The sequence below is a fragment of the Orycteropus afer genome, unplaced genomic scaffold (assembly GCF_000298275.1).
Source record: "Orycteropus afer afer isolate SDZICR_OR568_19922 unplaced genomic scaffold, OryAfe1.0 scaffold00258, whole genome shotgun sequence".
In the NCBI taxonomy this organism is placed as follows: domain Eukaryota; kingdom Metazoa; phylum Chordata; class Mammalia; order Tubulidentata; family Orycteropodidae; genus Orycteropus; species Orycteropus afer.
In genome coordinates this window covers 2697304-2710155 of record NW_006921845.1, presented here as the reverse complement: position 1 = coordinate 2710155, position 12852 = coordinate 2697304, and the positions used below count along the sequence as shown (strand labels likewise).

The 12852-nt window shown below is 38.2% G+C and overlaps 1 protein-coding gene across 1 annotated transcript in view; it reads left to right on the top strand.

Annotated features, from left to right (window-relative positions):
• Positions 1-387: 387 nt before the first annotated feature.
• The window catches only part of CRTAM (cytotoxic and regulatory T cell molecule), a 26009-nt gene continuing 13544 nt past the window's right edge, over positions 388-12852 (top strand). Inside the window, exons 1-5 of the mRNA XM_007949973.1 lie at positions 388-460; positions 2959-3168; positions 5432-5587; positions 7122-7265; positions 8508-8669. Coding sequence (XP_007948164.1) covers positions 388-460; positions 2959-3168; positions 5432-5587; positions 7122-7265; positions 8508-8669 — 745 coding nt within the window. The remainder of the gene's footprint in view (positions 461-2958; positions 3169-5431; positions 5588-7121; positions 7266-8507; positions 8670-12852) is intronic.

Below are 12852 nucleotides of genomic sequence, written 5' to 3'. Positions count from 1 at the left end.
GCCAAGTTTACACTATTAGTAGTGGAGGAGCCAGGATTCCAAACCAGGCAGTTTGGCTGGAGATTGTGTTTTAACAATTTACCATGCTACCTCCCATGTTAGGGATAAAGATGTTAATGCTATACTTTCTGCAACAAGTTCAGAAAACACCAAGCCTACGGGACTAGGGACAGATAAGAGACTCAATAACCAAAATGTCTTCTGAAAGCTTGAACCCTTGATCCAAACAAACCAAGTAATACTTATCTGGGGAGAATGTGAACCCTGAACATGCTTTCAAAATGAAATTTATAAAAAGAGGATGAGGAAACATGATGTGACCACAAGTTCTCCAAAAAAGGATCTGGGTGATTAGGGTGACCACTGTCTCAACATCAGCCTACTGAGATGCTACAACTCAAAAATGAGACACTGGACATAACAGAAATAAAAAGAGTCTACAGAATCCAGGTTGAGAGAGGTAATGTCCCTTTATGTTCTAACCCGCTCAGATGACATCTGAATCATCTGTCCCAGACAGGGAGACATATTTTAAGAAGGACATTATTGGCAAGTGTTGTAGGTAGGGAGGAAACAATGATGGAACTAAAGGTATATCTTCTTTAATTATTTTACCATCATATGGAAAAGGCAGTGGACTTAGTCTATATACCTTTGGAAGACAGAAAGTATGAAGATCATGATGTAAACATTATAGAAACACAAATTTGACTCTTCCTTGACCCCATGCCCACCCCAACCTCATCCCTTATCATAAGGTGTAAACTACTTTGAGAGCCAAGTATTGGGTCACTTTTTTGCTTGGTAGACTTAGGAGGTCCCTGCTGAGAGGATACTCAGTCAAGCTAGAGATACTAGGCATTGGATGCAGTTGGATGGTAGTAAGGCTTTCTCTGGAAGTCTTTGAAAATTAGATTGATACTTACCTTCTTGATTCATATGATTCTTGCAGAAGCAGCACGGTGGCCCTCAGTACTTGAAGAGCATCCTTGGGACTACAAAATGCTAACTATTCATTGCACTGCAACTGTAGTTTTGGGGAAAAATATGCTCTGAGCATTCAGACTAGGGCATTGGAGACCTGTTGCTTGGGCCCTGTCCCCAGGGATTTTTATTTAATTAGTAACGGGTGCAGCCTGACCATCTGAATTTTTGAAGGCTCCCTAGGTGATTCTAATATACTGTTTGAGAGTGACTGCTTTCCCTACCTACCTAATACAAATATCATCAGGACATGGGAATAGTTTACTAAATGGCTTCTTAAGTCTTCTTTATCAATAAAATTCCTTAGAAGAAATCCCCTTGTCATTTCAAAGCATCTCTATTAATATTATCCTTATTACCCAATTATGAGTTGATTTTATAGATGAGAGTGCTCTGAAACAGCCAGACGTAAGCAGAATTCTGGCCTTATGCCTCAATTCTTTTTCAAAATAACAATTCTTTTTTATTGACTCCTTCTTGTTCATTATAGTATTGAATTATGATTTCTTCAAGCTAACTGTTTTTCCAAGGAAGTCAATATTAATATAATACAATAATTATAGGGTATTACTGCCAGAGGCTGGATTGAAATTAATTAATTTCCAGAGCTGTCCAAAGCTTTTCCCCACACTTGAAATTTATCACAAGGAAATAAACTCCCCTCTTATACTCTTTTTTTTTTTTAAAGGTTTAAGATGATGCAGTAAAATTCATTATATTTGCTATTCATAATTTATAAGAATAAGACACACAGTGTTCTTGAGTTTATGAAAGTATTTTATATATTCATTGATAAGAATTGCCTTGTCCTTAGGAGAAGTTTTTTTATTATTCATTTAAAATTTGAAATCATAAACAGTAGTAAACGCACAAAATCCTCAATAAAGCCAGTTAATTTTTCAATCATTTTTCTTGTGGGGGGAATAAAATTGCAGGTGCTTAGAACCAATTAGGTATCATTCTCTGAGGGCTGTGATTTTGGGAAATCAGACTCCCACACTTGCCTGGAGGAAGTGCTTCTATGGAAGGCTGGATTGGAAGAGATTTGAGAATATCTTCCCTCCAGCGTAGAATCTCCTTTGCAGCCTCCTGATGGGTGGAGCTAAAATACTCCCGGTGATGGGCATATTTAATTCATGGGAGCACCATGCATTATGAAATTCTTTCTTAGATCCTAGAGTATTAATACTTGAAGGTATTAATAACAAGCCACCCATTTTATAAGCTAAGGCCAGTAAGGCTGAATTTTCTGGGATCTCATTGCTTAGACAAGACTGTGAAGCTACATGAGCAATGACTTGAAGTCCACAGACCTGATACAACTGCCAGCTGCATGACTTGTGTGATTTTGAGCCTTATTCTTTCACTATAAAATGAGCAAAATAATTCTTCCTTTAGAAGGTTATGGTGAAAATACAAATATTCTCTTTAATATTTATTAAATATAAATACACACAGTTCATGGCATACGTGACAGAGGAAGTGCCAATTAAATTTTTTTAAAAATTACCATGGATTGAATTCTGATTCATGGCAACCCTGTGTGTGTCAGAAAAGAACTATGCTCCATAGGGTTTTCAATGGCTGATTTTCCTTCCCAAGCACCTCTGGATGGACTGGGACAGCCAATCTTTCAGTCAGCCAAACTTTCACTTAGCAGCTGAATCGTTCAACAATTTGCTCCACCCTGGGACCCAAGTGTCCAGTAGATGTTGTTAAACTTTTCCCTTTCTTCCTATGAAAACCTTCCCTCTTCTTTCAGACCTACTACAAATAACTCCTTTTTGATGAGCTGTCTTTATTGCTCCTACACACAGTGTTCACTCATTTCCTCACATATTTTGTATTTACTTATATAAGGAATTGGGATTGTATGATGAAGTGAATGAATGAATGAATGGTGTTGCCCTGCCTCGGTGCTGGAACAGTCTTTCATTCACCAGCCTGACTGTCCTCAATTCTCTTCCTCTGCAGAGGCCTTTCTGACAAATCCCACTGACATCTTCACCAACCACACCAACACCTTCATCATCAACCACACCAACACCATGGACCTCAATGATACCATCACCATGGAGGAAGGCCAGACACTCATTCTAAATTGTGTAGTTTCTCAGGCAAAGACCTCTTTTCTTCAGTGGCTGGCCCCCTCAGGGTTTACCATTTTTTTAAATGGCCATCCTGGTAAGTGAAAGGAAAATAAAATCACTACTAGACCTCAATCTGAGGATTTGTCAGACATATAGGGTGATAGGAAAGAAAGCAAGTGTGAATCACCCAAAGGGTGGTCTCGGCCCACCTACTGTTCACATGAATCACACCCTGTTATTTTCACATGGTTGCTTTTTCTGACAGGAAGTCTGAAATGGAAATCCCACCAGAATGGTTTGCAAAAGGGGCTCAAATGACAGAGCCTTTCTGTGCTCCCACCCCATGTCCCACGTTCACTTTCAGTGACCTTGAAACAACTGACAGCATAATGATTGGTAGGTGGCAGGCTGACACAATCTCCCCACATCTGGAGCCAGCTGCTTCATCTCCCATCTGAGCAACCCCAAGTCTCGCCACAAAGTTCCCCTCCTGACAGTCCTTCTGCTCCTGTTGGTCTTGGCATAAAATTGAGATCACTGAGCAGCAGAAATTGACATGATGTTTCACTGTGGACAGGAGTGCAGTCATTCCTCCTCTCACGAACACACAGGAAATGAAATGGAAAGGGACTTCTAAGAAGTCTATTGAGTTCATCTCTTTGACAGAGGCAACATTTTCCTCACTAGATCATTTTATATCTCCATTTATTATTTCTGATTCCCAAATAGTTGTTAAAGCCTCCAAAGCAGCAACTTTCATCTTGCTTATGAAGCAGGCCTCTAAAGAGTTTGATATTCTTTGAAGTCATTATTAAATTGATTATTAAGTTTGATATGTTAAATGTAAAATAACCAAATAGATCATTTTGAGCCAAAGCAGCTTTAACACTGGATTTCAATAAAATAAGTACACACTAATTGTTGAACAAAACTGAGAGGGAAAAAAAAAGAACTTAAGTAGAGATAATCCTGTTTAATAAAGCTTTTTGTTGTTTTGTTTCAGTTTTTTTGTTTTTGGTAAACAGGAAGAAGCTGGCCACTCTCAGATTTCGGCAGCCAAGTGCCTTGATCTAGCTCAGTGGTTCTCAACTGGGGGTGATTTTGTCCCACGGGACATTTACCATTATCTGGAGATATTTTTGGTTATTTTAACTGGAATCTGACTAAACATCCTTCAATGCACAGTACAGCTCCTAGCTCAAAATGTCGACAGTGCCAAGTTGAAAACCGTGAATTCTAGCACATGTCTTTTATAGTGTCACAGGCCTCACAACCATTGTTCCAGATAGGGACAACTTTCCTTAGTCAGCCATTCAAAGTATAATTCATATTATAAAAGTTAACAGGAAAAATAAAAAACAAAACATAAATCCACTCATTTTAGGAGACTCTCATTTACTAATTGATCTTTGAGCTAAGATAGAAATCCCATACAATCAAGAGAAATGCTTGCTGTTGGCTGGACCTTCCTGGGGCTTTCATCTTTGCCATTGGCTAAACACTTAGAAGGACGAAGTTATAATCTTTGTGAAATTTCAAATCATAATGATCTTTTTAAAATTAATAATAAAAAAAAATCCAGCTGAAGTAATGAATAGCAGCCCCTTTATCTTCCATTCTTCACATTCATTGTGATATGATGCCCTCAAATGAATCAGATTTTTAAGAGGTAAATCATACTGGGGCATTTTTCAGAATGTAAAAAATATATATCTTATTTAAAATTCTCCTGCAACTTGAACCCCACATAGTGGTCTTATTTACAAGCACAAATAACAAAAATAACCAAATCAGCTTATTTCATAGCATTTCCCACCCGCCACTCCTCAGAAGGCAGACTGTGCAATCTACTTCCATAAAAATGTTGTTGTTATTGTTTGCCATTGAGTCGGACACGACTCACAGCGACCCCTCCTTGGGCCTCCTCCGAGGCAGTATCACTACAGAAGTAGATTGCCCCATCTTCCTTCCGAAGAGTGGCTGGTGGGTTTGAACCGCCAGCCTTCTGGTTAGCCATCAAGTGCCTTAGGCACTATGCTACCAGCGCTCCTTCCATAGAAATAGCACCTTGGAAACCCAAGGAGGGGTCGCTATGAGTCAGATTCGACTCAATGGTAGTGAGTTTGGTTTGATTTTTTGGTTTACTATTAAAATATTTCATTTCTTTAACTTCAAACTATTGAGAGGCATCCAACTGTTAACACTAGAATTTTGCAGGCAGCTAAACCAAAGACATGACATTTTGTTTCTTAAAAGTGTGAAAATCAAACTATTCCTGTGAATAATAAGTCCACTGACAGTCTGTATTCATCTGATAATTTTTTTTTTCACAATTGCTCTTTTTCCCTCTTGTTCAGCTTTAAAAAATACCAAATACCAACTTCTTCATCATTCCACCAATCAGCTCTCCATCAGCGTGCCTAATATAACTCTGCAAGATGAAGGCATATACAAGTGTTTGCATTACAGCCACACCTCCGTGAGAACAAAGGAAGTGAAAGTGATTGTGCTAGGTATGTACCAGGAAGCAAGTAAACTCAGTGAGGGAACAGTATACTTATGGACACAACATATAATTTTAGGCTTAACATTTATATGCTGCCAAGAGCAAGGCACTTCCTAGGCCACCTCTGCCATCTTTTGTTAAAAGGAAACAGAAGAGAACATTTTGAGTGGCATGCTTCAGATAAGTCCTGGAAAAAGCTTGTAAAATTTGTTTTTGGTACCAGTTAAATTTCCTCTCAGGATAACTAAAAAGGAAGAGAATTAATATTTGATAAACTGTGACTGTACCAAGCACCATGCTATACTCTAAGGAATCAAAGATGAATTAGGCAGCATCTCTGACTATAAGGAAAACAAAATATGTATGTAAATAAAGTAAAACCCCATGACAGTATGTACCAATATATTATTTATTCAGATATAAGGTGTTGGTCAATTTGCTTGCATCCTCTGCCTGGTGGGAGTTCCTATCTTTTGTTGGGGGTGCAGGGATGTAGAGAGGAAGCGACAGCTTTGTGATAGTGTGGGACTTAGATCTATGAATGGTCAATTGTGCCCAATGTAATTTTCACTCTTTTACTTCCTTGTTTTTATTTGCATGTGTATGTGTATATGTGAACAGATCAGTTAAAATTGTTTTCATTGATCTCTACGTAGCACAACCCCACATATTACACAAATTAATTTCCTAGACTTCTCTTGTTGAATTATTACAGTCTGGTGCCCGCCAAAAGTAAGGACATGGTGGCAAAGTAGCTGAGAAGGAGTAGCAACCATTGGAGTTGCCTCCACCCACTCTTATTGGCCATCTCAACACTCAGCATGTGGTCTTCTAATGAACAATTTAAGTGCTGAGTCCACCACTGGACAATTTATTCTTCAAACTGCCATATTTTTTTCACCTTTGTACTGCCAGCATCTAACACATCTAGTGCTTAATCGGAGCTAATAAGTGCCTGTAGAATGGCTGTATGGCAGGAGGGTTAAGTAAATAAATGTTCTGGATTGAAGTGTGAAGTTGAATAGAAAAGAAGGAAGCCTAGCTAAAAATAAATCTTCCAAGACAGAAGTAGGAAAAAAAAGGACCAACCGGCCCTTTATAAGAGAAATGCATCTTTGCTGTTAAGAGGAGGGGACAAAAGTAACTTACATTGGACTTACAGTCTCATGAACATGTAAAGCTGGAAGAGCCATAGAGTTTATCATGTAACTCTTTCTTATCATAGACAAAGAATCTGAAATACCCAGACATCAGGGGACTTATCCAAGTTCCTACAACTATTGGTGACAGAGGTGGGGTTATTTTTGGACTTTTCAGGGAGCAATCACACACCAAGTAACCAACATTCTGAATTCAGCCAAAGGAGTTTGTAAGCACATAAAAGCCTTTTAACGTGACTGCATTACAGAAAAGGGCAAGTAAAAAACATGCCCATGAGTTAGACTATACCCTAGAATGATCCTTAAAGATTATTAGGTTCTGTGCTTTGCTGACACATGTAGATAAACTTGTAAAATGCAGGGAAATCCATTTTCTTCTAGTGACTCCTTTCAAGGCAAGCCTGGAAGTTTCAACACTGACAGCGCAAAATGACGAACACCACGTCGTACTTACATGCTACACCATAAGAAGTAGGCCCCCTCCGCAGATAACCTGGCGACTGGGAAACGCCATAGAGGTCTACAGTAAGTGGAGAGATTCTCCGTCTCTTTGTTTTCCTTCCTATTTAAATTTCCAAGGGATTTTTAAATGTTCTGGCACCCTCTGGTGGCAGGATGTGCCAAGGGCCACCATTCAATATTTCATCAGTTCTTTCCTAAACAAATTATCTTTATAACCAATCAGTATTACACCTTAATATGGAAAGGCTAATAGAAAATTTTTTTTTTTTTTTTTTTTGCTTAAAAGAAGGTGGAAGTTTAACATAGAATGTTGCCTATGGTCTTTTAAAAGGTGAAGAAATGTCCTAATATAAGAGGAACAATATAGCTATTAGTCCTGAGCTTAGTAACTTTTAGCAGGAATAAAGTTGAGTATATATTTAACATAATATGTGTAATTGAGACAGCTATGATAGACTTTATATAGTACCATACTGTGTCATACTCACAATTACTACAGATAAAAACAGCTACAGAATCTAAATTTGGAGGCCTTTGATTGAAGCAAGATAACTATTAATTGTGATTGTGGAAACTGTTTATAGTTTGCTTACATTTCAGCAGACATTCCATTCAATACCCATGTAGTCATTGATTCTTAGAGCTGGAAGGGACCCTTTACAATTGAGAAAACTGAGGGCCAAGTAGAGTTCTAGAGAAAAGACCTCAAACCCAGGTCCAATTCCCAATCCAATGTCAATTCTATTTCATTATAAAACTTCACTGTCAGCTTCCCTATATTCATACAACCTGAATAACCTCTTGGGTCTTTGTGTCTCACAATACCATTAGGTTATCTTTCTTGCTTGCCCTATGAGCTTTGAATTTGTTTTCTGTAATGAAAGTTTTGAAAGAAACCCACATGTCATAATGGTTAAAGTGTTCAGCTGCTCATCAAAAAATCAGCTATTCAAACCCATTAGCCACTTCATGGGAGAAATATGTGGCAGGCTGCTTCCATAAGGATCACAGCCTTGGAAACCCTATGAGGCACTTCTACTCGGTCCTATAGAGTTGCTATGAGCTGGAATTGATGCAACAGCAACTGGTTTGGGGTTTGGTAGCAAAGAATTTGTAAAAACCTATTCGCTCTCACTTGCCTACTTCCATTTATAACCAGAGGCAAACATGTACAAGAGAGGTTAACTGATGCTAGACTTTTGATGTGTTTGCCACAAAGTCAAAGCTGCTGGTGTCTAAGAACCAAACTCATCCAATAACATTACATAGTCATAACCTTATGTACCTCTTTAAATTGCTGTGTAGGTGAAACTCACCATAAACTTGAAACTGATGGGAAGAAATGTAATACGACAAGCACACTCAGAGTGCGTACATACAGCAAAAACTCAACAGTGGACTGCATTATCCAACACAAAGGCCTGGGAGAGAGAAAATTGGTAGTACCCTTCCGGTTTGAAGATTTGGGTAAGAAGAGCAAATGATTGTCTTTAATCAATCGTAACCCACCAGCCACTCCTCGGAAGGAAGGTTGGGCAATCCTACTTCCGTAGTGATAACTGCCTCGGAAACCCAAGGAGGGGTCGCTATGAGTCGGGGCCGACTCGACGGCACATAACAACAACAACAACAACAATTTACCTGAATACTACACTGCCGAACAAAGTAAATTGAATGGGCAAAGTCCTTCAGAGTTAGATTGCTATCAACCAAGCTCTCCTAAATAGCAAATTGCTTTAATGATTGAAATTTCTCCCTCATGGTCACAGGGTTGTAACTGTTCCAACATTCAAAAGAACCTCAGTTGTGTAGAAAAGCCTGCAAAACACAGTATGTAAACAGTGTCATGCTTGTTGTTGATTGTGGCATTTATCATAACTTGAATTTAAATTGTTTTACTGTAGTCATGTATTTGGAGAGATCAGACAAAGCATACTGCATCTTTGTACTTGACCCAAAAGGAGGTAACGTTGACTGAAATAAATCAAAACTGTCCATGTCATTTTATATTAGTAGAAAACACTCATGCAGGCACATCAAGACATATTTACCCTTCATGGTTACTATTCAATTTAATTTTATAAGATTTAATTTGTTATGGCTTATTTGATGAGTTTAGTTTAACTATGTTAATATTCTAAGCAGGTCACCATTTAAAACATGAAATATTAAAAGTGAAGAGAGCCCACCTCTATTTTCAGAATCTCTGTTCTATAACGTCTTCTCCAAAAGTCCAAGAAAAAAAATTATAAAACTCTTTGAGCCAAGGGGTCTCCTATAAAAAGTAGCATGAATCATGAGTCATGTATTGTTGTTGTCAAGTGCTGTCAAGTCAGTTCTGACCCATAACAACCTCATGTACAACAGAATGAAACACTGCTGCCCCATCCTCACAGTCATTGCTCTGCTTGAACCCACTGCTGCAGCCCACATATATTAGCACTCTGTAATTAAGTGGAGCTTCATCGTTTGATATGGTTCTTCTCAGTATTAAAAGAGATTTCCGAAGTACAAGGAATCATTCATATTAGTGAAGGGGGAAAATGTTGGAATGTGATGCATGTATTGAGAAAGCTCTTTTATTAAATGAAATAGCTGTTAAGAAAAGGCATGTGTCAAGTAAGAGTGAGGTTGTTTCCCAGAATATCACTGTTGAAAAGTTGACACACAGCTGTATGGGAGCAGTTGCTATGGCTAACTGGCCCCTCTCACTGCTGCGTGGTTTTCACAGGTCACTTTCTCATCAAACCAACAGTAGTTGTTGAGCCAACTGCATTAGAATATTCAAAGACCCATAAGCCACTGGACCAGACCGTAATGTTATGCAAATATTCCTCTCTCATTATGATTCATTCCACACTATCCTTCCACCACATCTGTGGAATGGGAGCATGGGGCCTATGGAGAACATGGGAGGATTACCAAAGGCAAACCAAGACTTTATCTATCAAATATGTCCCAAAGACATTCAGATTCTTAAGCAAGAGAACCAACAAATGGAAAAAGATGTGTTCTGACTTTTCAGCAATTGTTCAAGTCATCTATAAAAATTACCACTAAATTGTTCTTTTACAGCAATAATTATACATGATTCAAAATCATAGCTATAAAATGTTTCCAACAATAATAATAATAAATTAAGACTTGACTTTTATTTATGATCTAGGTCCTTCCGTAGCGATACTGCCTCAGAAACCCAAGGAGGGGTCACTATGAGTTGGGTCTGACTCGATGGTACATAACAACAACAACATAGATTATCTAGCATCAATGTCAGATCACCAACAAGTATTCAAAGTGGAACTCCACTATCAGGTGTTGGTGACTTTCATTTGTTTATTACTTTTATTCTCGGTGCACTACTACAATGACATACAGATAACCACTTCCATTGACTCAATCTGACTCATAGTGATCCTATTGGACAGAGTAGAACTGCCCCATCGGGTTTCCAAAGCTGTAATCATTATAGAAGCAGACTGCCACATCTTTCTCCCACAGAGCAGCTTGTGGGTTTGAATTCCTGACCTTTTGGTTAGCAGCCAAATGCTTTAACCACTGTGCCACCAGAGCTCCTGACATACAGATATTAAAAATAAGTATGGAAAATATAAATATTACAAAGGTAAACTCCAATTAGTTTTAAAATTTTCTGAGGATGCAAAATTTTAAAACTCTTTTGAAATCATTTACAAGTAAACATTTAAAGCACATTTACAAGTAAGAATTCTGACCCCTCCCATCTCCACACTTTCTTTAAGGCAGGACCTGGAAGAAATAAGGATCAGACAAGCACCGTGTCTGAGTAAAGAGAAGAGCCTTATTTTCAAAAGCCAACAGTGTGACACTTGAAGGAGAATAGAACAACAGGAAGAGATTAGAATATTTGCAAAATGACTTATTTCATCTTTTTAGTATTACAAATGAGCACCCTAGGCTTCCTATTACTTATCTGAGAATGGAGTAAGTTAGAGTAATATTCTCAAATGCTTTGGTTTCAGGATCTTATTACATTCTTAAAAATAATTGAGGACCCCAAATAATTTATATTTATGTGCTATGACTATCAACATTTACCCATTAGAAATTAACACTGAGAAAAATTTAAATTAATAAATCTCTATTGATTCATTTAAAAATAATAAATCCATTATATGTTCATGTTGTTGTTGTTGTTATGTGCCATTGAGTCGGACCCGACCCATAGCGACACCTCCTTGGGTTTGCGAAGCAGTATCACTACAGAAGTAGATTGCCCAACCTTCCTTCCGAGGAGTGGCTGGTGGGTTTGAACCGCCAGCCTTTTGGTTAGCAGTCAAGTGCCTTAGGCACATGCTCCATTAATCTTTTGGTCTAATTTCATAGAAATTCTATGAAAAAAATACATACTTTGTAACACCAAAAAAATATATATAGTGAGAAAAATGGCATTATTTTTACATTTTTGGAAATCCCTTTAATGCCCAGCTTATTAGAAGATAGATGATTTCTCATAACTTCTGTATCCTATTTCTTGGAATGTGTTGCTTTACTTGAAATATGTGTGTGTGTATATATTTGTATGTATTTTTTTATCCCATGGTGATCTCATGTGTCTCAGAGTAGAACTGTGCTCCATAGGGTTTTTGTTTTAGTTTATTTATTTATTTATTTTAAATTGTGATTTGGGTGAGTTTACAAAGCAAATTGGTTTTCCATTCAAAAATCCATGCACACTCTGTTTTGTGACATTTACTGCAATCTCCACATTGTAACAGCATTCTTCCCACTTCCTCCCTGTGCCCTTCATCCTTCCTTCCCATTCCCTCCCACCTTCTGAGCTCTATCCTTGGGCAAATGCTATCCTCTCGATCTCATATGCTTGATTGTTCTAATGAATGCATACCCTCCTGATATTTCTGTTCACCTTATAGGTCTGGCTATCATTTGGCTGCCAGTTGAGTCATAGGGGTGAAATTCAGTTCCTAACTTGAAGGGTGTCCAACAGTCTAAGTCTCAGTGGTTCCACCAGTCTTCAACAGACCAGCAAGGCTGGATTTTTTTTTATGATTTTGAATTTTGTTCCACATTTTCCCCACTCACTCCAGGAGGTCTTATTGTGATCCGTTTCAGAGTGCTCAGTAGTGGTAGCCAGGCACCATTTAGTTCTTCTGCTCTCAGAGTTGTGGATGCTGGGGTTCACATGCTCCACTAATCCTTTGGTTTAATTGTTTCCTTGAGTGTATGATTTTCTTCACTCTTCTTTGCTCCAGACGAGGAGAGAACAATAGTTGCACTTTAGATGGCATCTCACAAGCTTTTAAGACCCCAGTCTCTACTTGAAATATATTTTTAAAATTCAGCTTTCCACAAATATATTGTTGAAAGGGAAGAGTATTTTAAAAGACTTATTGGAAAATGGCGTATATTCTTCTTTGATATTCTACCAAAACTTGAGAAGAAATGGTTTCTTAAAGTTTAGTTGCAATGTTGTTGTTGTTGTTATGTGCTGTCGAGTCGGACCTGACTCATAGCGACTCCTCCTTCGGTTTCTGAGGCAGTATCACTACAGAAGTAGATTGCCTCATCTTCCTTCTGAGGAGTGGCTGGTGGGTTTGAACCACCAGCCTTCTGGTTAGCAGTCAAGTGCCTTAGGCACTATGCTACCAGA